This window comes from Phyllobates terribilis, unplaced genomic scaffold (genome assembly GCF_046119375.1).
Source record: "Phyllobates terribilis strain yellow unplaced genomic scaffold, ASM4611937v1 Scaffold_3__8_contigs__length_932513732, whole genome shotgun sequence".
In the NCBI taxonomy this organism is placed as follows: Eukaryota; Metazoa; Chordata; class Amphibia; order Anura; family Dendrobatidae; genus Phyllobates; species Phyllobates terribilis.
In genome coordinates, this window is record NW_027362763.1 from 261032490 (window position 1) to 261058392 (window position 25903).

General features: G+C 40.8%; 1 protein-coding gene across 1 annotated transcript in view; it reads right to left on the reverse strand.

The window, feature by feature from the left end:
* Nucleotides 1-25903, reverse strand: part of PLCH1 (phospholipase C eta 1) — a 367659-nt gene that overhangs the window by 311179 nt on the left and 30577 nt on the right. Inside the window, exon 2 of the mRNA XM_073674758.1 lies at nucleotides 16418-16530. Coding sequence (XP_073530859.1) covers nucleotides 16418-16496 — 79 coding nt within the window. The 5' untranslated portion in view covers nucleotides 16497-16530. The remainder of the gene's footprint in view (nucleotides 1-16417; nucleotides 16531-25903) is intronic.

The window sequence follows — 25903 nt, forward strand, 5'->3', positions numbered from 1 at the left end:
TTCTAGTAAGCACTGTATATTTTTATATTAAAGCTTAAAATCTTTAATAAGTTCGATCCTTGTATACTTTAAAGAATCCATAGTCTCAGTGTGCGTGACCTTTTGATTGTCTAACAGTAACATATTTTGGGGAATCATCACCCCGTGTGTTTGATGAATGGTGGCAAAGCGTTAAGAAATCGGGGTGTGCTGACTGTGTTGGGGTGTGATTTATGCTCACTTTATAGCCTAGAACAGAAGAAGTAGATTAACCCTTGCAGTGACAGTGACCTATGAAGCATCATTCTTAGAACAACACTCCATAGGTTGCAGTACAGAATCAGTGGACTTTGTGGAAACGCCATGAATTACATCGGAGCTGCAGGGATTATTTTTTAATAATCAATTGGCGAAAGAGGGAGTGTTTCTTGTTTTTATTTCTTTGCTCCTCTCTTTTTAATGTCTTTCAGGTTACTATTTATGGACTACTTCGAATTCGGTGGACTACGTTGGAATCCCTGGACTGGATGACTTTTTTTTTATTTTTTTTTTTTTTATAAATTGGTGAAAAAGGGTTAGTGTTTCTTAAAATAAAATATTGATTTGTATGTATTTTTTTCTTTTAACTTACTGGGTTAGTAATTGGGGGTGTCTGATAGACACCATTCCATTACTAACAACAGGGCTTGATTCCAGCTGACATTACACAGCTGACATCAACCATTACCCAGATTGCCACCGCACCAGGGCAATCTGTGATCTTGTGATGTGCCAATTCTGGGGATGGCTGTGGGCTTGTATTTTTAGGCTGGGAAGGGCCCAATAACTAGGGACCTTCCCAGCCTGATAATATCAGCCCGCAGATGTCTGCTTTACCTTGGTTATCAAAAATAGGGTGGACCCCACGTCATTTTATTAAATTATTTATTTAATAGGTTAAATAAGGCTAAACACTAGTGCCACATGAAAGGCACTAAAGGGTGAAAGTTTTTTATATGTAGGGATCTTGTGAAATGATATGTTTACAGAATATATATATATATATATATATATATATATTCTATTTATCTAATCTATCTATATCTGTATCTAAGATTGCTTTATTAGTTTGAAAACTAGCTTTAAATTACAGAGAATTACAGTATGTAAAAGAATCTTAAACATGTATATGCATATGGATGTCATACGGATGTTAGGTGACTAACAAAAAACAACAACAGACACTTGCATGACATAAGTTGAAACATACGGTTTCCACTTGTCCAGCTTTTCAGGAGCAAAATTGAAGATATTTTTTATATGCTAATGTGAGTGAGCCCTTAATTTGAGGGTATTTACATCCTAATTGGAGTAAGGGTTTAGGAATTGCAGCTCTTTAATATGTAGCTGCCTCCTTTTAAAAAAGGACCAAAAATAATTGGACAATCATATCAAATACTCTTTAATGGGCTGCATGGGCTATTCCCTTGATAATCCATCATCAATAAAGCATGTAAAAGGTCTGGAGCTGATTCTAGGTGTGACATTTGCATTCTGAAGCTGTTGCTATTTTCCCACAACATGCGCTCAAAGGAACTCTCAATGGAAGTGAATCAGACCATCATTAGGCTGAAAAGAAACAAAGAAATCCATCAGAGAGATAGCAGAAATGTTAAAAGTGACCAAATCAACAATTTGGTACATTCTGCAGTTTAAAAAAAACACGCACTGGTGAGCTTGGGAACTCAAAAAGGCCTGGACGTCCATATGGGCAATGTTGGTGGATGATCGCAGAATCCTTTACAAGGTGAAGAAAAACCCCTTCACAACATCCACCCAGGTGAAGAATACTCTTCAAGAAGTGTTTCAGAATCTAAATCCACCATAAACAGAACACTTCATGCGCGCAAATACAGAGTGTTCACCACAAGGTGCAAACCATTATTCAGCCTTAAACATAGAAAGACCAGATTAGACTTTGCCAAAAACATCTAAAAAAGCAAGTCCAGTTCTGGAAAAGCATTCTTTGGACAGATCAAACTAAGATCAACCTGTACCAGAATGATGGGAAGAAGAAAGTATGGAGAAGGCTTGGAAAGGATCATGATCCAAAGCAAACCACATCCTCTGTAAAACATAGTGGAGGCAGTGTGATGGCTTGGCCATGCATGGCTTCCAATGGCACTGAGTCACTAATGTTTATTGATGATGTGACTGTAGACAGAAGCAGCCAAATGAATTCTGAAGTGTTCAGGGCGAATCTTTCTGCTCAGATTCCACCAAATGCAGGAAGGTTTATTGAACGCCATTTCACAGTACAGAAGTAGAATGACCCAAAACATACTGCGAAAGCAAACCAGGAGTTTAGGCCAAACAAGTGGAATATTCTGCAATGGCAGAGTCAATCACCAGATCTCAACCCCATTGAGCAGCATTTCACATGCTTAAGACAACCCACAAACCAGCAACAACTGAAGTCAGCTCCAGCAAAGACCTGGTACAGCATTACAAAGGAGGAAACCCTGCATTTGGTGATGTGATTGGCCTCCAGACTCCAGGCAGTCATTGTCTGCAAAGTATTCTCAACAAAGTATCAAAAATTAACATTTTATTTATGGTAAAGTAAATTTGTCCAATTACTTTCAAGCCCATGAAATGAGGAGGCTTTGTGGAAAAGTAGTTGCAATTAAGTTCTTAATTGTCCACATTGTTAAGGTTTGGCTTACTTTAATGAATATGGTTATAGCAAACTCTAATCAGAGAAACACCTTTGTTAGAAGCTTCCAGTCAACCCCAACAACAGGAATGTGTAACCAGAAAGTAAATATAAAACCTGCTCATGCATAATGTCCGCAAGCAAGATTAACATTCTCAACATACATCAGGACCCCAAGATTGCAGGTTCCTGCACCATACCACACAGGGGTTCTGTGTAGGTGAAATAAGGCAGACTTTTGGAATGAGAACAGCAATGATTGTGTCGCAGTTATGTTCTTCCAGTGTTTTTTTTTTTTTTTTTTTTTTTTTAAAACAAATTTTATTGATCTATTATCAAAATACATCCAACAATTGAAAAAGCCAAACTAATATACATCACAAGTGTAAGGGTTGACAGACTAAATACCAAACTTACAATGTAAAATTTTAAAACAGCTCAACCTTTCCCTCCCCCTACCTACCATTCCCTCCCCCCACCCTTTGCCGTAACTGATGTGTAATCTAACAAACGAACTATGAGTATTAAAGAGTTAATACATAAAAAATTACATCTCTTGCCAGACACAACCGTTGGGCATTTAATCCAATTCCCCGATTGTTTACCAAATTTAGTCTTCACTCCCCATTGTTCTTCCAATCTAATCAAATTGCCACCTATCCACAGGTGATAACTTGCAGATTGCTGGGATCCCACCTATCCCGAGAATGAGTTTTTAAGTCACCAACTCCATTGATTGCCATTCATGGTCTATGGGACTATAAGAGATAACCAACGACTCTAGTTGACCAAGATGCATAGATACATTTTGTTTACATTTACTATTTCTTCATCAGATTTTAAAGTGGTCTTTATTACGGTTACTTTTCTCCCCTTGACATGTAGACAATATACAGACAGGCTTTGCCAGTTTCCTGGTCAATTCAAATCTGCCGTATAAATATCTACTGACTAATAGCCAGATTGCCATTCGGACTCCCCCATTTGTCTCTGACAAAGAGTGTGAGATGTGATCATTTATCACATCTTTTTAGCTATCAATACACTTAGAGCTCCGAAATTTGTTTCTGGAATCCCAGGAACGGTGCCAGTCATCTTCTCCCTTATTATACTTTCATCTTCTGAGAAGCGAGGAGCCACAGGTATGATTAAGTCTCAGCCCTTGTTTAACGGCACTTGGTTAGCTGCCAAATCAACCCAATACATTGAAAAAGATTAACCGCATAAGAATTCTATATTTCAATAACAGCTGGTACCTCTGTCACAATAGAGAAGAGCGGGGCCGATGCTTATAATAGAGGAAATATAAGCACCTGCCCCAGGAAAGGATCAGTTTTATGTAAATTTTGTAATGTAATGGTTATCATTTCTCATATAATGCTCAATATATACATGTAGGGAAAATGGAGATTCTCCATACTATAAGGTTTCTTAAGTCGCAATAGTATATATATTCAATCTTTATTGCAAAAGGAATGTACAAGAATATATATTTAACTTTTGTAGCAACAATGAATGGATGAAAAGCATAAATAAGATTAAAAAACATTTCAAACTCACTGATGCAGACAGTAAGGAGATAAGTAAAGCAGATGTGGAGCACTACACATCATAAGACATCTATCCACATTGCTGCGAAGATGAGGAGGAAGAGGAGGAGGAAGAGGAGGAGGAGCACTAATAGTGTATATTAACAGAAGACAGTTTCACGGATATTATTTTCTGCTTCGTGTATACATTGCCATAAATCCCTTCTTTGGTTAGTAAGGAAATAATATATTAATCATTTAAATGTTAAACAATTATGGAAAGAAAAAGATAGATACAGTCATTTCCAGGTAAAGTGGAAAGACTAGTTTTATTAGTCAGACTATTTTCTGTCAATAATCCACAGCCCGGCATATACAAGGAGGCTGCCCGCCCCTCCACAATTACTTCAAAGCTCAAAATCTTCCATGTGAAACATAACATTGTTTGTTTAACTACCAAAGAGTATATAAAAAGAGACTTTTGGCTCATTCATTTTCTCTTCCTCCATTAAGTAGTGCTATTTCAAGATAGAAAACACAATTTAAGCACATAATAGACCATTGGGTATGCAGATAACCAGAAATTAATATCTTCAAGTAAGAAACAAGGGGATCTGCTACTTTGGATCTAATCCTTATAAACAGGGAGGAAATGGTTGAGGAGGTAAAGGTGGCTGGGACCCTAGGAGGCAGCGATCATGCTATTATAGAATTTTGGATAACTAGAGGAGGAAGACATGTGAAGACTCAAACTTCAAGGTTAGATTTTAGAAAGGCAGATTTTAAGAGACTCAGAAAGAGAATAGGAGGGATCCAATGGCTGGATGTCCTTAAGGACAAAAATGTCCAGGAAGGATGGGAAGTTTTTAAAAATGAGATTCTCAAAGCACAATCGTTAACAATCCCGAAAAGTAGGAAGAATGGGAAGCATTTAAGGAAACCAGGATGGATGAACACAGAACTTAAACACATGCTAAAAAGAAAGAAAGAAATGTTTATTAAATGGAAAGAGGGAGGCATATCTAAAGAAGATTATAATGCAGTCTGCAGATCCTGCAGGGCACGTATCAGGTTAGCTAAAGCTGACAATGAATTAAGGCTTGCAAGAGATGTCAAAAGCAATAAAAAAGGATTTTGGGGGTATGTCAAAAGTAAAAGAAAAGTCAAAGATGCTATAGGATTTTTACAGGATGAAAATGGAGAAATGGTAAGAGAGGATGTTGAGAAGGCCAAACTTTTTAATTCCTATTTTGCATCTATTTTCTCTCAGAAAGAAAATGTAACATCAACTGATCTTCACTGTCCTTTTAAAGGAATAGAAGAATCCAAGTTATCTGTAAACAGAAAGATTGTGAGGGAATATTTAGCTAACATAAATGAGTTCAAGTCTCCAGGTCCAGATGAATTACACCCCAGAGTACTGAAGGAGATCGTAGAAGAAATTTTAGAACCACTCTCCATAATCTTTGAAAATTCTTGGAGAACAGGAGAAGTCCCCGAAGACTGGATAAGAGCAAATGTTGTTCCTATCTTCAAAAAGGGGAAGAAGGTGGACCCAGGGAACTATAGGCCGGTGAGTCTGACTTCTATACCAGGAAAGATCTTTGAACAAATTATTAAACAACATGTATGCAAGTACCTGGATAAGAATGAAGTGATTAACCAGAGTCAGCATGGGTTTGTAACTAACAAGTCATGTCAGACTAACTTAATTTCCTTCTATGACAGAATCACTGACTGGGTGGATCAGGGAAATGCTGTAGATATAGTATATCTTGACTTCAGCAAAGCATTTGACAAAGTATCTCACACCATCCTTATTGAAAAAATGACCAAGTATGCAATGGACCAGGCAACTGTTAGGTGGATTCATAACTGGCTTAGTGATCGGACTCAAAGGGTGGTTGTAAATGGCTTCACATCCAGTTGGATGAATGTCTCAAGTGGGGTACCACAGGGCTCCGTCCTGGGACCTGTATTGTTCAACATCTTTATCAATGATTTAGATGAAGGAATTGAGGGTAAACTGATTAAATTTGCTGATGACACAAAGCTAGGAGGGATAGCTAATACTAGAGAAGAGAGAGAGAGGATTCAAAAAGACCTAAACAAAGTGGAGCAGTGGGCAGCAACCAACAGAATGGTTTTTAACAGGGAAAAATGCAAAGTACTACATCTGGGCAATAAAAATGAAAAAAGCATATACAGAATGGGAGGAATAGAGCTAAGCAACAGTACATGTGAAAAAGACTTAGGTATACTAATAGATCATAGACTGAACATGAGTCAACAGTGTGATGCAGCAGCAAAAAAGGCAAATACAATTCTGGGATGTATTAACAGAAGCATACAGTCTAGATCACGTGAAGTCATTATCGGTCTTTACTCCTCTTTGGTCAGACCTCATCTGGAATACTGTGTACAGTTTTGGGCACCACATTTTAAAAAAGACATAGACAAACTGGAGCAAGTTCAGAGAAGAGCGACCAGAATGGTGACTGGTCTGCAAACCATGTCCTATGAGGAACGGTTGCAGGATTTGGGAATGTTTAGCTTGCAAAAAAGAAGACTGAGAGGAGACTTAATAGCTGTCTACAAATATGTCAAGGGCTGTCACATTGTAGAAGGATCATCTTTATTCTCATTTGCACAAGGAAAGACTAGAAGCAATGGGATGAAACTAAATGGGAGGAGACACAGATTAGATATTAGAAAAAACTTTTTGACAGTTAGGGTGATTAATGAGTGGAACAGGCTGCCACGAGAGGTGGTGAGTTCCCCTTCAATGGACGTCTTCAAACAGAGGCTGGACAGACATCTGTCTGAGATGATTTAGTGAATCCTGCTTTGAGCAGGGGGTTGGACCAGATGACCCAGGAGGTCCCTTCCAACTCTACCATTCTATTCTATTCTATTCTATTCTAGTGTTGGGCAGTCTGATAAACCTGCATTTTTTTTTTTTTTAATATACTGCAGCTACACCACCAACACGTGATATCATATAATACTGATAACCAAAAGAAGTCAGGTTTAGCAGCCTTTTAAAACAGGATTTAGGGCCGTTTTTTGCACTGTAAATGTTGGAGCCATATGCAGTACCTTGAAAAAGTATTGATACCCGATGAACTCTTGCACATTATTTCACGTTATACCCACAAACTTACTGTAAATGTTTTTCTTGGGATTTTATACAATCTATCATCACAAAGTAGCAAGTATTTTTGAAGTGTAAAAGGAAATGATACATGGTTTTTTAAATTTTTGAAAAATATAAATCTGAAAATTGTGAAGTGCATTTGTATTCAGCCCCAATGAGTCAATTACTTTGTAGGACCATCTGCCACTGCAATTAGTGCTGCAAGTCTTTCTGGGTATGTCTCTACCAACTTTGTACACCCAGAGTACACATGTCAAAATCTGGCCCAAAGGGTGGTTATATTTGGCCTGCAACACCAGAACTGCCACCCCTATGTTGGGCCATTATACTGTATGGAGCCATTATACAGTATGGAAGGCAATGCAGGGCCTCGTACTGTATGGAGGACTATATGGGGCCTACTATTCTGTATGGAGGACTATGTGGGGCCCACTATACTGTATAGAGGACTATGTGGAGCCCATTATACTGTATGGAAGACTGAGGCCTATTATTCTGAATGGAGGGCCCATTATACTGTATACTGGTAGGCCCGCGACTTTGTCCACGTTTTTCATTTTGGCCCTCTATGTGTTTGACATCCCTGATCTAGAGCCTGACATTTTTGCATTCATTCTTCTTTGCATAATAACTCTAGCTCAGTGAGATTGGATGAAGTGTGTGTGAAAAGAAATTTTAAAGTCTTGCAACAGATTCTGAATGAGATTTAGGTCTGGACTGTGACTGGGCCATTCAAACACATGAATATGCTTTGAACTAAACCATTCCACTGTAGCTCTGGCAACAGAGGTGTATTTAGGGGAGGACAGGCAAGGCATCTGCTCCGGGTGCAGTCAGCAGGGAGAGGGGGGGGGGGGTGACAGTCGGGCCGCCTAATGCGGCGGTCCGAGGTGTCTACCCCGGCGGCTGCATTCTGCCGCCTCCCGGACTAGGAGTCGGTCGTTCTCTGAGGAAGCTTGTCAAATTGACAGCCAGCTCACAGAATGTGCAGCGTGCCGGCTCCCAGTGAACAATTGTACTGACATCTTTCAGCGATTTACATCTATTACGGAGAGTACTGATATTATAATACGTAAATAGCAAATAGAGATAGAATATAATACATAAGTTGCATTCACGACGAACTATCAAATAATGATAATCACAGTCATAATAAACTGTGCAAGTTTCTCCAGCAGAAAATAAAACATGGACGCAACAAATTCTTTTTTTCATGGACAGTGGAAAAAAGGGCCCTATTTTACAGCCTGTCTCGAAATTTCTGGATGTTGGCCGTCCTGAGAGTAATGTGTCTCATCTTTGTGGTAGTCACAGGCATCCATAATTTTCTCTTATAATTATATAAGGGGAAGGGGGCGGAGAGAAATGGAGAGTATTATTTTGGCATTTTCCATGCTGGGCAGGGTGAACACTCGGCTGGCATTGTTTACATGTGATTTCTGCTGGCACTGTTCTCATACTGGCCAATCTGCAGGCGAGTGCCATACAAAGCCTTCTTCAGACCAACCACAAAAGGGAAGAAATCTTACAAAGCAATACTTCCTGGGAAATTTCATAAGGATTTGACAGGGCCAGGGAGATTTGCCGACACTTCCGGAAGGTCCAGGAGGTCTTCCCTTCTTTTTGGAAGCCTCAAGGCTACTAAAGTAGAGCTGTGATGACTGCGTATTAGAGCCAGTCTGGTACTGGTAATGGTGCTGTAAATGGACCAGGGGATGTTTTGTTCCAGGGGATGGGGTAAAATAGGAAAAAAAATATAACTCTTCAGCATATATCTCCTAGATGATTATTTTGAAAATAGGCAACTAGGGATTTCATTTGTTTAAAACTGAATTAGTTCTTACAAGACATGGCTATAGATCATAATACAGGGTGGTCCGAAAGTAGGTGGACAGAAAGTGTAATAAGGTTATGAAGGGGGAGATTTATCAAACACTAAATTGCAGCAGTCTGTCTGGATCATCCTCCAATAAACCATGAATTAGACGTGGACGATAAGCTTTCCACCCAATAGATTCCAGGATTCGCATGATAGAAGCTCGTGAAATTCCCAATTCCAAAGAGGCTCTTCTGGTGACTTTTTTGGACTCTGAACAAATGTTTCAGCAACAAGTTGTTTATTATCTTTTGTACAGACTGTTTTGGGTCGACCAGTTTTTGGAGCATTAAGGATTGAGTCAGTGGCATTGAATTTGTCACTAACACAGTAAATGGTTTGTCTCTTTGGGGCTTGAGTATCAAATGTTTCAACCCAATTTGCTCTAACGGTTTCAGCATTTTGAGATTTCCAATACTCTGTTAAAGTCCATTTTCTTTGATCTGTATTTAAATTGTTTGCCATTATGTGTTATCTGAAAAGAAAACAGATTTGGGGGGAGATCCATCTGTGAAAACTAGATCTGTGAAACTGGCTCAGTTGCCCTTAGCAACCAATCAGATTCCACCTTTCATTTTCCAAAGAGTCTGTGAGGAATGAAAAAGTGGAATCTGATTGGTTGCTAAGGGCAACTGAGCCAGTTTCACTTTACAACATGTTTGATAAATCTCCCCCTTCATAACCTTATTACACTTTCTGTCCACCTACTTTTGGACCGCCCTGTATATTATATATACACACACACACACACACACACACACACACATCATATTTTTCAGACGATAAGACACTTTTTTTTCCCCTAAATGTGGGAGGGAAATGAGGGATACGTGTTATGGTCCGAACGCAGAGCTTACCTGATATTTGCCGTGGTGGTGGAGCGGGAAAGCAGGGCCCTCCGTTCCCTCCCTCCTTCAGGAACACGGCGGCGGCAGTAGAGGTGAGATGCTGTGGGCCGGTGATGCAGAGCAGAGCGGCGTGGCTTTTCGGTGTGCACAGCCATCTTCTTGAAGCGGTGATCTACAGGAAAATGGCAGCTCGAGTCGATGCATGCGCAGACGGGTAGCTCTGGCGGCCATTTTCCTGTAGATCACAGCTTCAGGAAGATGGCAGCGCATACCGCCTGCCACGCCTCTCACAGGCCCCCAGCCAGGCAATGGCCCCAGGCACCGGGCCTCAGCCATCTCACCTCTTCTGTTGCAGCCGCCAGGTTCCTAAGGGAGGGAACGGAGGGCCCTGCGATCCTGCTCCACCACCACAACTCCACACTGCTGTAGCACCAACTTCCTGAAGGACCCTGCCTCCTGTGACTCTCGCTCCACCGCCCCCCAGGTAAGATAGCTATTCAGACTATAAGACGGACCCCCATCTTATAAAAAATATTTTTTCTCCTATATTCCACCCCAAAATTTGGGGTGCGTCTTATAGTCAGAAAAATACGGTATGTATGTATGTATGTACACATACACTGTGTGCAGAATTATTAGGCAAGTTGTATTTTAGAGGATTATTTTTATTATTGATCAACAACTATGTTCTCAATCAACCCAAAAGACTCAAATATCCAAGCTTAATATTTTTGGAAGTTGGAGTGGGGTTTTTTTAGATTTGGCTATCTTAGGAGGATATCTGTTTGTGCAGGTAACTATTACTGCGCAGAATTATTAGGCAACTTAATAAAAACCAAATATAATCCCATCTCACTTGTTTATTTTCACCAGGTAAACCAATATCAGTGCACAAAATTTAGAAATAAACATTTCTGACATGCAAAAACAAAAACCAAAAGAATTAGTGATCAATATAGCCACCTTTCTTTATGATGACACTCAACAGCCTTCCATCCATAGATTCTGTCAGTTGCTTGATCTGTTTTTGATCAACATTGCGTGCAGCAGCGACCACAGCCTCCCAGACACTGTTCCGAGAGGTGTACTGTTTTCCCTCCCTGTAGATCTCACATTTTATGACGGACCACAGGTTCTCTATGGGGTTCAGATCAGGTGAACAAGGGGGCCATGTCATTATTTTTTCTTCTTTTAGACCTTTACTGGCCAGCCACGCTGTGGAGTAGTTGGATGCATGTGATGGACCATTGTCCTGCATGAAAATCATACTTTTCTTGAACGATACAGACTTTTTCCTGTACCACTGCTTGAAGAAGTTGTCTTCCAGAAACTGGCAGTAGGTCTGGGAGTTGAACTTCACTCCATCCTGCACCCGAAAAGGTCCCACAAGTTCATCTTTGATGATACCAACCCATACCAGTACCCCACCGCCACCTTGCTGGCATCTGAATCGGAGTGGAGCTCTCTGCCCTTTACTGATCCAGCCTCTGGCCCATCAAGAGTCACTCTCATTTCATCAGCCCAAAAACCTTTGAAAAATCAGTCGTAAGATATTTCTTGGCCCATTCTTGACGTTTTATCTTAGGTTTCTTGTTCAAAGGTGGTCGTTTTTCTGCATTCCTTACCTTGGCCATGTCCCCGAGTATCGCACACCTTGTGCTTTTTGATACTCCAGTAACGTTGCAGCTCTGAAATATGGCAAAACTGGTGGCGAATGGCATCTTGGCAGCTTCACGCTTGATTTTCCTCAATTCATGGGCAGTTATTTTGTGCCTTTTTTGGCCAACACGCTTCTTGCGACCCTGTTGGCTATTTGCCATGAAATGCTTGATTGTTCGGTGATCATGCTTCAAAAGTTTGGAAATTTCAAGACATCTCACAATTTTGGACTTTTCAGAGCCCGTCAAATCTCTCTTCTGACCCATTTTGCCAAAGGAAAGGAAGTTGCCTAATAATTAAGCACACCTTATATAGGGTGTTTATGTCATTAGACAACACCCCTCCTCATTACAGAGTATTTACTTAATTGGTAGTTGGCTCTCAAGCCTATGCAGCTTGGAGTAGGACAATATGTATAAAAAGTATCAAAGTGATCAAAATCCTCATTTGCCTAATAATTCTGCACACAGCGTATATATACACATATAGTGAACAAATACGCTATGTGCCCAATATACAAGCATATACCTACAAGATGCATCAGCACACTGTGATTAATGATTACCTGAATTCCAATATTTCTGTAATCGTTAAAAACGTAAGGTACTCAGTTAGCGATTTTTGATAAATGAGCGCAAAAGCCATCCAACCAAGTCAAGGATGTACTTTACGTTTTTAACGTTTACAGCAATATTAGAGTTCAAGTATTCATTAAATCATTAATTGCAGCGTGCTGATGTATTGTGTTTGTATTTTGGCTACACAGCATATTTGTGCACCTGTACATTCATTTAATATTTAAGGTGTGTGGACACTATATTTTTCTTTTTTGTAGTACAAATTGGGGGTTTTAGCCCCCTCCAGGACTCAGCATCCACCCATCCTTCTCACACAATGTTTTAATTGCTACGCCTGGTTTCCTTTTCACTCCCCCTTCATATAAGGTGGCTGGTTTGGCACATGGAGAGGTAAAACATTTAGTGGTTAGGGACCATCCATATTTAGGTAAATCTTGATGTGGTTGGATGGCTTTTGCGCTCTTAGATAAAAAAAACGCTAACTAAGTACCTTATGTTATTCACATTTACAGCAATATTGGAGCGCATGTATTCATTAATCGCATTATGTATATATTTGTTGTGGATGATGCGTGACAGCTTTAGACCTGTTATATTCCTGGTACTCTTGGTGCTGCTAGATCAGGGAGTTATGGGGTTAATTATCTGTTTTTTGATTACTCCTTTCTGAGAGCTCTGGGCTGGGCTGTCTGCTTTAAACCCCTGGGTCTCTGACTTCCACTGCCAGTTTTGCTACCTGTCTTGTGCACTAGTCCTTGCTTCCACTGCTTTCCTGATTCCTCCTTTTTTCTAACCACGGCGTCTTTTCTTACGATTCTGTTCCTGAAGTGACCTCTTGGTTCTGACCCTGCTTGGCTCCTTCGTACGGCAGCCCTTCCGTGGATACAATGGGGACCACTGAATTTCAAGACCATATCCTGGTATAGGGGTTAACGGGTGAAGGTTGAGGTATCTCTGGAATCTGCCAGACTGAGTGGTTTGTGCCATGTCTGTTTAAGGCAGCCTTTTTGAGCCTGTGGTCTCTTACAGTTGTGACACGTAATACAGGTGCATCTCACTAAATTAGAATATCATCAAAAAGTTACTTTATATAATGAGTTTCACTTTTTATATTGAAGAACTGAAATAGAGTCGTTACAAAGAGAGTGTGATCGATTTTGAGTGTTTATTTCTGTTAATGTTGATGATTATGGCTTACAGCCAATGAAAACACAAAAGTCATTATCTCAGTAAATTGGAAAAATTAACAAAAAACACCTGCAAAGGCTTCCTAAGTGTTTAAAAAGGTCCCTTAGTCTGTTTCAGTAGGCTCCACAATCATGAGGAAGACTGCTGACTTGACAAATGTCCAGAAGGAAGTCATTGACACACTCCACAAGGTCCCAGAGTTGAAATTTTCATTTGGAAATCAAGGTCCCAGAGTCTGGAGGAAGAGTGGAGAGGCCACAATCCAAGCTGCTTGAGGTCTAGTGTGAAGTTTCCACAATCAGTGATGGTTTGGGGAGCCATGTCATCTGCTGGTGTAGGTCCACTGTGTGTTATCAAGACCAAAGTCAGCGCAGTCGTCTACCAGGAAATTTTAGAGCACTTCATGCTTCCCTCTTCCGACAAGCTTTTTGGAGATGGAAATGTCATTCTCCAGCAGGACTTGACACCTGTCCACACTGCCAAAAGTACCAATACCTGGTTTACAAACAACAGTATCACTGTGCTTGATTGTCCAGAAAACTCGCCTGACCTTAACCCCATAGAGAATCTATGGGGTATTGTCAAGAGGAAGATGAGACACCAGACCCAACAATGCAGACGAGCTGAAGGCTGCTATCAAAGAAACCTGAGCTTCCATAACACCTCAGCAGTGCCACAGGCTGATCGCCTCCATGCCACGCCGCATTGGTGCAGTAATTGATGCAAAAGGAGCCTCACCAAGTATTGAGTGCATTTACTGAACATACATTTCAGTAGGCCAACATTTCGGATTATGAAATCATTTTTCAAGCTGTTGTTATAAAGTATTCTAATTTACTGAGATAATGACTTTTGTGTTTTCATTGGCTGTAAGCCATAATCATCAACATTAACAGAAATAAACACTTGAAATAGATCACTCTGTTTGTAATGACTCTATATAATATAGGAGTTTCACTTTTTGTATTGAAGAACTGAAATAAATTAACTTTTTGATGATATTCTAATTTAGTGAGAAGCACCTGTATATGATTTTTACTACTTAAAGTGAACAAAACTGAAGTACAAAACTTTGGACAAGCAGGGGCGTGGCATTCTGCTTGTATAGGTTTCCACATGCAGATGTCTTAATAGTCGGGTCTGGGTCCTGCTCTGTCCCCATCTATTCTGAGGTCTGCTGACACAGTGAGGTGAACCACTGGTGAGCTGATATTCCATTCCCCCTCCCTGCATATATCCTTATTGCTGTGTGATGGCTTTTACGCTCTTTTGATCCAATATAGTGTCAGCTAAGTACCCTATGTTATTTACAAGTACTATTACTATTCATTTACTTATCTGCAGGGTATTTGCTCATTTTTTAATCTTCGATTCTGAACGTGAACAGTAATAATGTATGAGTGATGTTGTGGGCCCCCCGTGCTATTGATGCGCCTGTACTGCCACCTGCTGCTTGTCATAGGGATCTTTAAAGCCTGTACACATGCATACAGTAGTGATAACAATTCTCAATACCCACAATCTGTTTTGCAAATGCTGAACATGATTTTTGTCTCATTCAGAAATGTCCATTAACTTTATATGGGGGCGGCATGGTGGCTCAGTGGTTAGCACTGGTGCCTTGCAGTGCTGGGGTCCTGGGTTCAAATCCCACCACAGACAACATCTGCAAGGAGTCTGTATGTTCTCCGCATGTTTGCGTGGGTTTCCTCCGGGTTCTCCGGTTTCCTCCCACACTCCAAAGACATACTGATAGGGAATCTAGATTGTGAGCCCTGATGGGGACAGCGACAATAATGTATATAAAGCGCTGCGGAATATGTTAGCGCTATATAAAAATAAAGATTATTATTATTTATATCCTGTAACTTTTAATGGGAGGGGAAGATGCTCAGCTTTATTTTTTTTAAAAAAACTTTTCTACGAGATGGTACTAGATTTCACCTCGAGTACAAATGTGAATTATGGGAAAAATGGAAGTCATAATGTAGAGGAATTTCCAAATAAACTGATACATTTTGTCTGTTGAAATTTGGGAAACAAATCTTTGTGATTCATCAATTAAAAATTCTCAATGTTTCATAAAAAGTTCTCAGAACTGGAAACATGTAATACAAAGTGGCATTTACGTGGACAAGAATTGTTCTAAAGGGGAATCTTTCACCAGGTTTTTGCTACCTATTCTGAGAGCACCATGATGTAGAGACAGAGACCCTGATTCTAGTGATGTGTCACTTACAGGGCTGCTTTAATGTAGTTTTTATAAAATCACTGTTTATCAGCAGGAGATTATCACTAGTAAACCTGCTGCCAGGTAGTCCAACCCCACCCCCACGAGTGACTGGCAGTTTTCTGCCTATGCACAGTGTACAAAGAAAGCTGCCAATCAGTGGTGTGGGTGGGGTTTTACAGAGATCAGGAGAGAACTGGGAGATATGCAGCAGATTTTTAATCAAAATTGCAGCAAGTAGCCCAGTAAGTGACACGACACTGGAATCGGGGTCTCTGCCCCTACATCATGCTGCTCTAACATAGGATTTCAAAATCCTGGAGACACATTCCCTTTAAAGCAGTTGCTCAAGATCCTGATCAAACATATACATGTAAAATAATTAAATAATATACAGTGACCCTCTTAGTCCTAAAAATAAGAAGCACAAGTGGCAGCATCATGGACGTTGGGAGCCCAAAAGTCACAGGGTAAGTATGCATTATTTCATTATCTTACATGTCCTGCTGCCACTCTGCAGCTTTTCCACTACCTTGGACCTTTAATGTCTCTCTGACGTCTCATTGAGCAATATAACCATACTATTGTGGGCAGGGAGCTGCTCAGAGTCAGACGTTTTTTCTTGCTGCTTCTTTCCACAACAGAAACCGTATAAGAAGATGAAAGATCTGACTTTACCATGAAATGTTCCATTGTCAGCCAAGAAGTGTCTGCAGTACATCAAGGGACGCGGCTTCTCCGGATTCCAGGAGCTCATTTTTCATTTGTATTGTATTCACTTGCAGGCTCCTCTGAAAGGAAAGATACACCATAAACCAGATTGTAGACTTTATTAAAAAAAATCAGACAGCTCTACGCCTTACAGCAACATTCAGTTATGCAAAAAACATATAGACTGCATGAGAGGAAACTGTATAATGAGTCCATGTCTCCAAAATGTACACGACAGATCTTCAGGTAAGATTTGTGGATTCCATTCAAGGCAGAAATCTGCGCCGGGGGCCTATGTATGGAGCAGGGTAAGCCACTGAGCCCGCACAATACCCAGCAGATACCAGCTGTGTTTTACAGCAGTCATCTGGCAGTAACAGCCGCTATCAGAGTTGATCTACGATCGCTGCTGGTAAGCCCTTAAATGACCTATCATACCCCCACTGCAATGCGGACCCAGGGTGCCAATGGATTGCCATGGTAAGCCAGGTTCTGCTGAAGGTCCCAATAGCTGCCTTATTGGTGCTTCCATGAAGCACACCAACAACCTGGGCATCATAGGAGACCCTGATTTTAAATATAAACCACAACACTGTTATTGCAGTAATTAGAACAAGCGATCAAGCCATCGCAGGTTTAAGTCCGCAGTAGGAGACCAAAAAAAAAAAAAATTGAAAAAAAAATAAATCTAATTTGGTATTGCCAGATCTGTAAAAGTCTCATCTGTGAGAATCTAAAAATTAATTAACTCGGATGGTAAAGAAGAAAAAAAACAAAACAAAAAATAACACAAAACATCAGAAATGTGATTTTTTTTTTTTTTTTTTCACCCAAGGTTATGCGTACCCCAAAATACTACCAGTAAAAACGTCAAACCATTCACTTAAAAAGACAACCGAAAAGTGTTCAACTCGTGAGACAAAAACGCTCAGCTCCGGCACCCGCGCACATACAGAGTGGAGTACAGATACAATAGAAAGTCATAGGCTCCGATTCATCAAGACCAGAGGTTTTTACACCAGTCTTGATGAGGGGGGTGTGCTGGAGACAGACGCTCCTTATCATACAGAGTTGCACGCTTCTTAAAGAATCAAGAGTGTCTGAAAGGTGGCGTGCACCTCGCCACAAATCTCAGTCAAGGACTGGAGTAAGATTTGTGGCGTAGCAAACACCACTGCTCGTAATGAATTTTCTCTCCGTCCCAGCTCCGCTTACTCAGTCAGAGCCGGATGAAAATGGCATGAGAACACCAAAAGTGGCAAGATGTTACAGCAATTCTGGTGAGCACAGAGTGGAGTATGGCTACCATAGAGAAGGATAGGCATGCTACTGTATCCATACTCCGCTCCTACTGCCTCACGACTTGCACATTTTTTAGCTGTCTTTTGAAAGATCAATCTTAGTAACCAGACCCCCAAATACTTGAAGACATGGAAAGTGCAAAAAAAAAAAAAAAACAACACATTAAAAAAAGTTTAGCTACTTTTTCAATAATAAAAAAAATCCCTCTACATGTTTGATATCACCGTAATCGTACTGACCTGGTTACCAGGTTATTTTTACCACACATTAAATGTTGTAAAACAAAACCCAAAAAACAAATGGTGGACTAAGTTTTTTCACCACTTCACTTTACTCTCCCTTTTTTTTTTTTTTTTTTTTTTTTTTTGATACAATTTCCCAGTACATTTGGTAAAAATGAATGGGGTCATTCAAAACTACAACCTGTCCTGTTAAAACTTAACCTTGATTGCTTTATTGACAGAAAATAAATAAATAAAATGTTATGACTCTCGGAAAAAGGGGAGGAAAAAACAAACTGCCTGGTTATGAAGGGATTAAGATCAATCCTTAGATTTCCCGGTAGATAGGCTGGAGTTTGACAGAAGAAGCCCGTGTCCCTCTTGGATAAAGAAGTGCAAGCATGCATGTAAAGGAGGTCGGGGAGATAACATCTTATGCTCATGGCCATCTTAAATGGGGCCACAGATATTGAATCGTTGTCCGCAAATCCCACATTCCCGGCATAATCTGCCTACAACCTATAGTCCAGTTTACAAAGGGCAATTAAAAAAGATTGGTTTAATCAGTGATAACTGCCCAGTGTAACTAACTTGGTCAATTGTGCCATCGATAAAATGGTCATAACAGTAGGAAAGATATCTAGATGGAAATGTAGCCACAATTGTATTTGCTTCCCATTAGTACTGCTTAGTGCAAGGCTGGTTGCATGGGTCACTATGACGTACATCCATTCATTGGAGGGCTGAAAAATCACATCATATAAATGGGGATTAATGTGCATTGAGTGGTTAGACATCCAGGGGTCTGTTCTAAAGTGAAAGACGAATCGGATGGGACGGACAGACCCCTGTCCAAGTTTATCTCCTCCGGCCTTGCAAATAACGTAATGATCATCTGGCAACATTTCATCATAAGGCTGATTACAAAATCTCCATAATGATATCAATTCCCAGCAGATTACCATGATGTGATCAACCTCTATCAATTAGCAGGGTCTGATCTATCTAATACTGCCAATTACACACAAGCTGCTCTGCTCGGAGCTTGTATGGTTTAATTACCTGATAAACCTACCACCCTGCCTTGTGCAGTTATAGTCCCGGCCACATACAGACCAAGGCTTCACCGATGGACAGGTCTTGGATGGAGGAGCCTCACTTGTGTAATGCAGGTGCCGGAATGCAACGCACAGAGACACAAGGCGAGAACAGTCAGAAATGTTTGTAAACAGTTTTATACAACAGGTATACTGAAACAAGGGATTAGCAACAAGGGTAATGAACAGTGGTTTGAAATATCAGAAAAATACGAAATTTCTCAAAATAAGGCGCAGTCTCTTAAAATAAGGCGCAGTCTCTTAAAGTAAGGCGCAGTCTCTTAAAGTAAGGCGCAGTCTCTTAAAGTAAGGCGCAGTCTCTTAAAGTAAGGTGATGCCCTCAAGCATGAGAAGCACCACACAAGTTCTTTAACCGTGAATTTGGCCCTAGCGGGGGTCACCGGTTATTCCCGCTAGGCCGTGAGTCTCTTTACGGATGAATTCAATTAAATCACGTTGTGCTACTTTAGCCCCAACCGTCCCCCTCCCAACCTGAGTACTTAAACCCAATTGTCCCCGGTACCGTGGGTGAGCAGTGGAAGTGACGGCCCTGCTCACGTATGCAGCTCCTCTCTGCTTGGCTGTTGGGGGCAGTCTCTCGAGCCTTGGATAGGGGGGTCCAGGCCTCGTCTGTCGGCGGCCGACGTCGGGTTCCGCGAACTCACTCAGCACAGCGATCAGGTTCCTAGTATCCTCAGCAGGCACAGCACTCGAGTCACAACTGTGAGGGATCCGGAGCTCTTTTACCGGTGCCCGGCTGGGGCACCTCTCAGGCCTCTGGATTTGGCCTGTCACACGGGGTTTCTCAGGACGCAGGGAGCACGTCTGCTCCTCTCTGCTGCTTGGCGCCAAAGACCCCTCAGGTTTGGCGCGCTGGCCTCTTATCTCTCTGAACTCCTTCCTGGAAGTCACCTGATTGGGTCCAGCCTCTGAATCTCCCCTGCCTGCAACTTCCTTTGTGTATTTTGGTTCCGCTTGACTGTCTCTGGCCAGTAGATGGCAGTCTCGCTCCATCCTTGAAACGTCATATTGAAGTTCTGTTACAAGCTTTTTAGCTCGTTCTACACTTGTACAGCACATGTATAAAAGGGTTTAAATGCAATTTTGCAAATATTAGACTTGTATTTTATTATGAGCATTGGGAAGAAATAAGCTATTTGACAGCCCTACACAAAGCAAAATGCTAATTGTTGAGCCAATGATCACTATGGTCTATTTTTCCTATAAACCGTTTTACTAGGTTTTTCAAGTATAATACAAGCCCTCTTTTGATAGATAAGATATCAATGATTAAAGCTTCATCCACAAACCATACTTTGGATTCATGTAACAAATAATAATTTGGATGCATATAGCTCAATCATCTTTAATCTACTGTGTTATTCCTTCAATTTCACAAAAAGGGGACAATTCATCAGTTTTTACAGCACTAAACTTGGATAAACCACTCGGCAATGCACAAAAATTTTGTGAGTTTTCAAAGTTCAGCAAAAATTGTGTGACTTTTGCAGTTTTCAGGCCAATTTAAAGCATTTTGGCCAACATGGACGGTGCTTGGGAGGAGACAGGGCGTAGTTATAAGAATTTCAATAAAATTGCTGGCATTTTTTACTCCTGAAATGCTATTCCAGTCACAGACTTGAATAGCATGTCTGGTGAGGTGCACAGTGGCACACGCCACTAATAAGATGAGTCGGGGACAGGGGTCCTGCCAGGGGCATAAGTGGTTCTTGGAGAATGCTACTGCCAGTAAAGAATGAATGTGAAGGAGGTGAAAGTAGATGGCATTTGGAGAAGGATTGATTTACGGGGACAATGCGCTGCCATTGGAGAAGTGGAAATGTGGGCAGTGTTGTGTATGGTGACATCTGTATGCTGCTTCTAGGGAGTTATTTTGTGCTACATTTTGTGGTGGTCCTGCTCTGTGGCATTTGGTGCTGCTAGGGGGGGGGGTGTTCACTGCATATACAACTCTTTTCTTTGTTTTGTTAATTCACCTCCAAGATTAATTACAGAAGCAACATTTCAGGTGCTTCAATGTCCTTCATCAGGCATAAAATAGAACTAAGAATTTTGTAGATCCAGTTGATCCATCACCAGCACACGTGTGACCTTTCAACTGGATCGAAAAATCAGCCTTACTTCCTACTGTTTCGATCTTTTCTTACTACTTCAAAATAATTGAAGATCTGAACTGGAATGTAAATTGGTGCATGTGCAATATATGTAAGAGCACGTTCACACATGGCGACTAGACAGAAAAAAGCAGACACAAACACAATGCACAAATACCCTGAAATAAGTAAATAAACTGCAATAGTGCATGAAAATAATAAAGGGTACTTAGTTAACATAATTTTGATCAAAATAATGGGCAAGCCACCCCGACTCTTCACGGCGACCCCCAGTATTAACTCTAATATTAAAAACCTTACCGTTTGTCAAGTGACATCATACATGTAAGATGAGGGCAGAGAGGCTGAACCACTGATGGACACACAGACATGGAAGCAAGGTGGGATAGACTTTCCAGCTCAGGCAAAAATGTGACTGTCCCATGGGGGTCGCCGTGACGAGGCGGGATGGCTTACGCATTATTTTGATCAAAATTATGTTAACCAAATACCCTTTATTATTTTCATGCACTGTTGCGGTTTATTTACTTATTTTAGGGTAGTTGTGCATTGGGTTTCTGTCTTTGGTTGCAGAGGTCACATTCCCGTCCTTGCTTTAATAGGAGACCAGCAGAGGACCTGGGAAATGCTAAGGAGCAGTGTCACAAAGCAGCAGGGGCGTCAACATTTTTATTTTTAGACCTTGTGGGCCAGGGAGAAGAATAACGACGGCTAGAGATCCATTTAGTGTGGCCATACAAAACAGACAGAAATTGGTTGATCGTTGACCAAATATTGAACAAATGTTTGTCTGGTAAACGATCATTACACAGATGCAGACACACATTTTAGCTGCTACTGGCAAAGCAAGGTCTATTAATAAGTGATGTATTTAGGAAAACTACCCTCAGTCCTCATTATTGGTGTTTGGTTGGGAATTTCTCCCAGAAGCATGAGTAGAATAATAGTCACTCTATTACCTCCGTCTATGGTAATGATTAATCTACTTATTGCTCCAGGGAGGAGTCTCACAATCTGTTGGTGAAGCCTGGGGCTCACATTGAAGGACACCTGTACCAGGTGAATAGAAATCCAGGTCAGGAGAAATTGAAGCCTTGAAGTAGTTAAAAGAAACAGGTGGATCTGTTCTCAGTTTACAGCCGGTCTCACAATTCCCATGACAGTCACTCTATCTTCTAGATCCGACTCCCTGGGCTCGCTCTAGTGCCCTGCTGGCTTTTTTTTTTTAAGAGGATTTAATATTGATTTATAAGATTAATTCAACACATAGTTGGCGAAAGAGAAATCCTAATGGTGAGCAACTGAAATCATAGAGCTACGTATTGTTATATTTAAGATATGCTATATCATTATTTCTTCTTATTGTTGTTCTTCTAGGAATAGGCAGAATACTGGACTTTAGAAGCCTAGCTCACCACTCCAAAAGGAGATTCACTTAGGCTGGGGCGACTAGATTACAACTTTGGCAGCAACATGGGTGAAGCAGCTAAAGATTGCTCTATTTCGCTGCTACATCGCCGTGTAGTGCAGGTGAATGGGGTCGCATCGTTACTGGCAAGGCACTGCAACCACAACAAGCAAGTAGCAAAAAACCCAACTGGTTCTGATTTGCTTGTGGCAGTATCCTGCATTATGCTGCAACGTAGCAGCACATAGGACAATATTTGGCCACGCGACCTGTGTCACAGCCAGAGTTGTTTTCTAGCCCTAGCCTTAGGCTGCGGTCATCTAAGTGTGATCAGATTCTCTCGCATCCAATTCTCCGAGGATGTCGGACTGCACTCGATTATGCTCAACCCTGCATTATTCCTGCCAACATTTACATTTGCAAATCTCTTGCTATATGCCAATTTTCTAAACAACATTCATTGTGCTACTGTGATTAGTATAAATATACCCAAAAACACAACAAAGCTGGTTATACATGTTAGATTAGGGTTTGTTGAACCAGCAGATTTTGTCTGAGTCCCTTGAATTTCCTTGATGGAAGATGAAGGAGGAGAGAAGGATCGGGCAGTTTTCAACATGCCCAGTCCATTCGCTTTCAGGGGTTATAAGCAATCACCAGAGTCATCTAGCCATGGCTTATTCCCCTATAACTTTACAGAACACATCAAAGCTCACCCAAACCAATCACACACGTCTATGTGGATACCAGGAGAGATGGCGGTCAGCCGAACATATCTAATGTCTATGGCAACATTAAGACCGCTCATAGTAGACCTGTTCCACCAAAAAACTACTGAAACCAGCGGTATGGAAAGGCTTCTGTATAAAGCCTGTAGGGCAGACTCCTTGTATACACAACTATTCTCCACTAGAGTTTCTTGGGGATAAGAATTTTTAGGGTATGGAAAAAATAAATCTCCATGGGTTAGAATCGGAAACCTCCATGGCAGCCTCATTATGGTGCCTTACAAAAATAAGTCATAATAGGGCCTTGCAAAATCCAATTACCCAACCCAAAGTGATAGCTGGCAACAACTCTGTGAGGACAAGCAGGATTTTTCAAATATACAGAACAGTACCCCTACCAAGGCAGTCCATTAAATACAGACTCTTTAAAAAAAGATCACTCCCCATTTGCCAGCACTTCCATAAGATGTGAATTTTCTGGTCATATTCTTAGCAGCGAAAATACTTTAAAGCAGACCTTTATAAAATGTACTAGGAGAGAAATACAGGAGCCCATTAATTGAGCAAATTCTCAAGATTTCATACATTTAACCATAACAATAGATGTTGTAAACTGTGAAGTCATCATAGAATCATAGAATGGTAGAGTTGGAAGGGACCTCCTGGGTCATCTGGTCCAACCCCCTGCTCAAAGCAGGATTCACTAAATCATCTCAGACAGATGTCTGTCCAGCCTCTGTTTGAAGACGTCCATTGAAGGGGAACTCACCACCTCTCGTGGCAGCCTGTTCCACTCATTAATCACCCTAACTGTCAAAAAGTTTTTTCTAATATCTAATCTGTGTCTCCTCCCATTTAGTTTCATCCCATTGCTTCTAGTCTTTCCTTGTGCAAATGAGAATAAAGATGATCCTTCTACAATGTGACAGCCCTTGACATATTTGTAGACAGCTATTAAGTCTCCTCTCAGTCTTCTTTTTTGCAAGCTAAACATTCCCAAATCCTGCAACCGTTCCTCATAGGACATGGTTTGCAGACCAGTCACCATTCTGGTCGCTCTTCTCTGAACTTGCTCCAGTTTGTCTATGTCTTTTTTAAAATGTGGTGCCCAAAACTGTACACAGTATTCCAGATGAGGTCTGACCAAAGAGGAGTAAAGACCGATAATGACTTCACGTGATCTAGACTGTATGCTTCTGTTAATACATCCCAGAATTGTATTTGCCTTTTTTGCTGCTGCATCACACTGTTGACTCATGTTCAGTCTATGATCTATTAGTATACCTAAGTCTTTTTCACATGTACTGTTGCTTAGCTCTATCCCTCCCATTCTGTATATGCTTTTTTCATTTTTATTGCCCAGATGTAGTACTTTGCATTTTTCCCTGTTAAAAACCATTCTGTTGGTTGCTGCCCACTGCTCCAGTTTATTTAGGTCTTTTTGAATCCTCTCTCTCTCTTCTCTAGTATTAGCTATCCCTCCTAGCTTTGTGTCATCAGCAAATTTAATCAGTTTACCCTCAATTCCTTCATCTAAATCATTGATAAAGATGTTGAACAATACAGGTCCCAGGACGGAGCCCTGTGGTACCCCACTTGAGACATTCATCCAACTGGATGTGAAGCCATTTACAACCACCCTTTGAGTCCGATCACTAAGCCAGTTATGAATCCACCTAACAGTTGCCTGGTCCATTGCATACTTGGTCATTTTTTCAATAAGGATGGTGTGAGATACTTTGTCAAATGCTTTGCTGAAGTCAAGATATACTATATCTACAGCATTTCCCTGATCCACCCAGTCAGTGATTCTGTCATAGAAGGAAATTAAGTTAGTCTGACATGACTTGTTAGTTACAAACCCATGCTGACTCTGGTTAATCACTTCATTCTTATCCATGTACTTGCATACATGTTGTTTAATAATTTGTTCAAAGATCTTTCCTGGTATAGAAGTCAGACTCACCGGCCTATAGTTCCCTGGGTCCACCTTCTTCCCCTTTTTGAAGATAGGAACATTTGCTCTTCTCCAGTCTTCTGGGACTTCTCCTGTTCTCCAAGAATTTTCAAAGATTATGGAGAGTGGTTCTAAAATTTCTTCTATGATCTCCTTCAGTACTCTGGGGTGTAATTCATCTGGACCTGGAGACTTGAACTCATTTATGTTAGCTAAATATTCCCTCACAATCTTTCTGTTTACAGATAACTTGGATTCCTCTATTCCTCTAAAAGGACAGTGAAGATCAGTTGATGTTACATTTTCTTTCTGAGAGAAAACAGATGCAAAATAGGAATTAAAAAGTTCGGCCTTCTCAACATCCTCTCTTACCATTTCTCCATTTTCATCCTGTAAAAATCCTATAGCATCTTTGACTTTTCTTTTACTTTTGACATACCCCCAAAATCCTTTTTTATTGCTTTTGACATCTCTTGCAAGCCTTAATTCATTGTCAGCTTTAGCTAACCTGATACGTGCCCTGCAGGATCTGCAGACTGCATTATAATCTTCTTTAGATATGCCTCCCTCTTTCCATTTAATAAACATTTCTTTCTTTCTTTTTA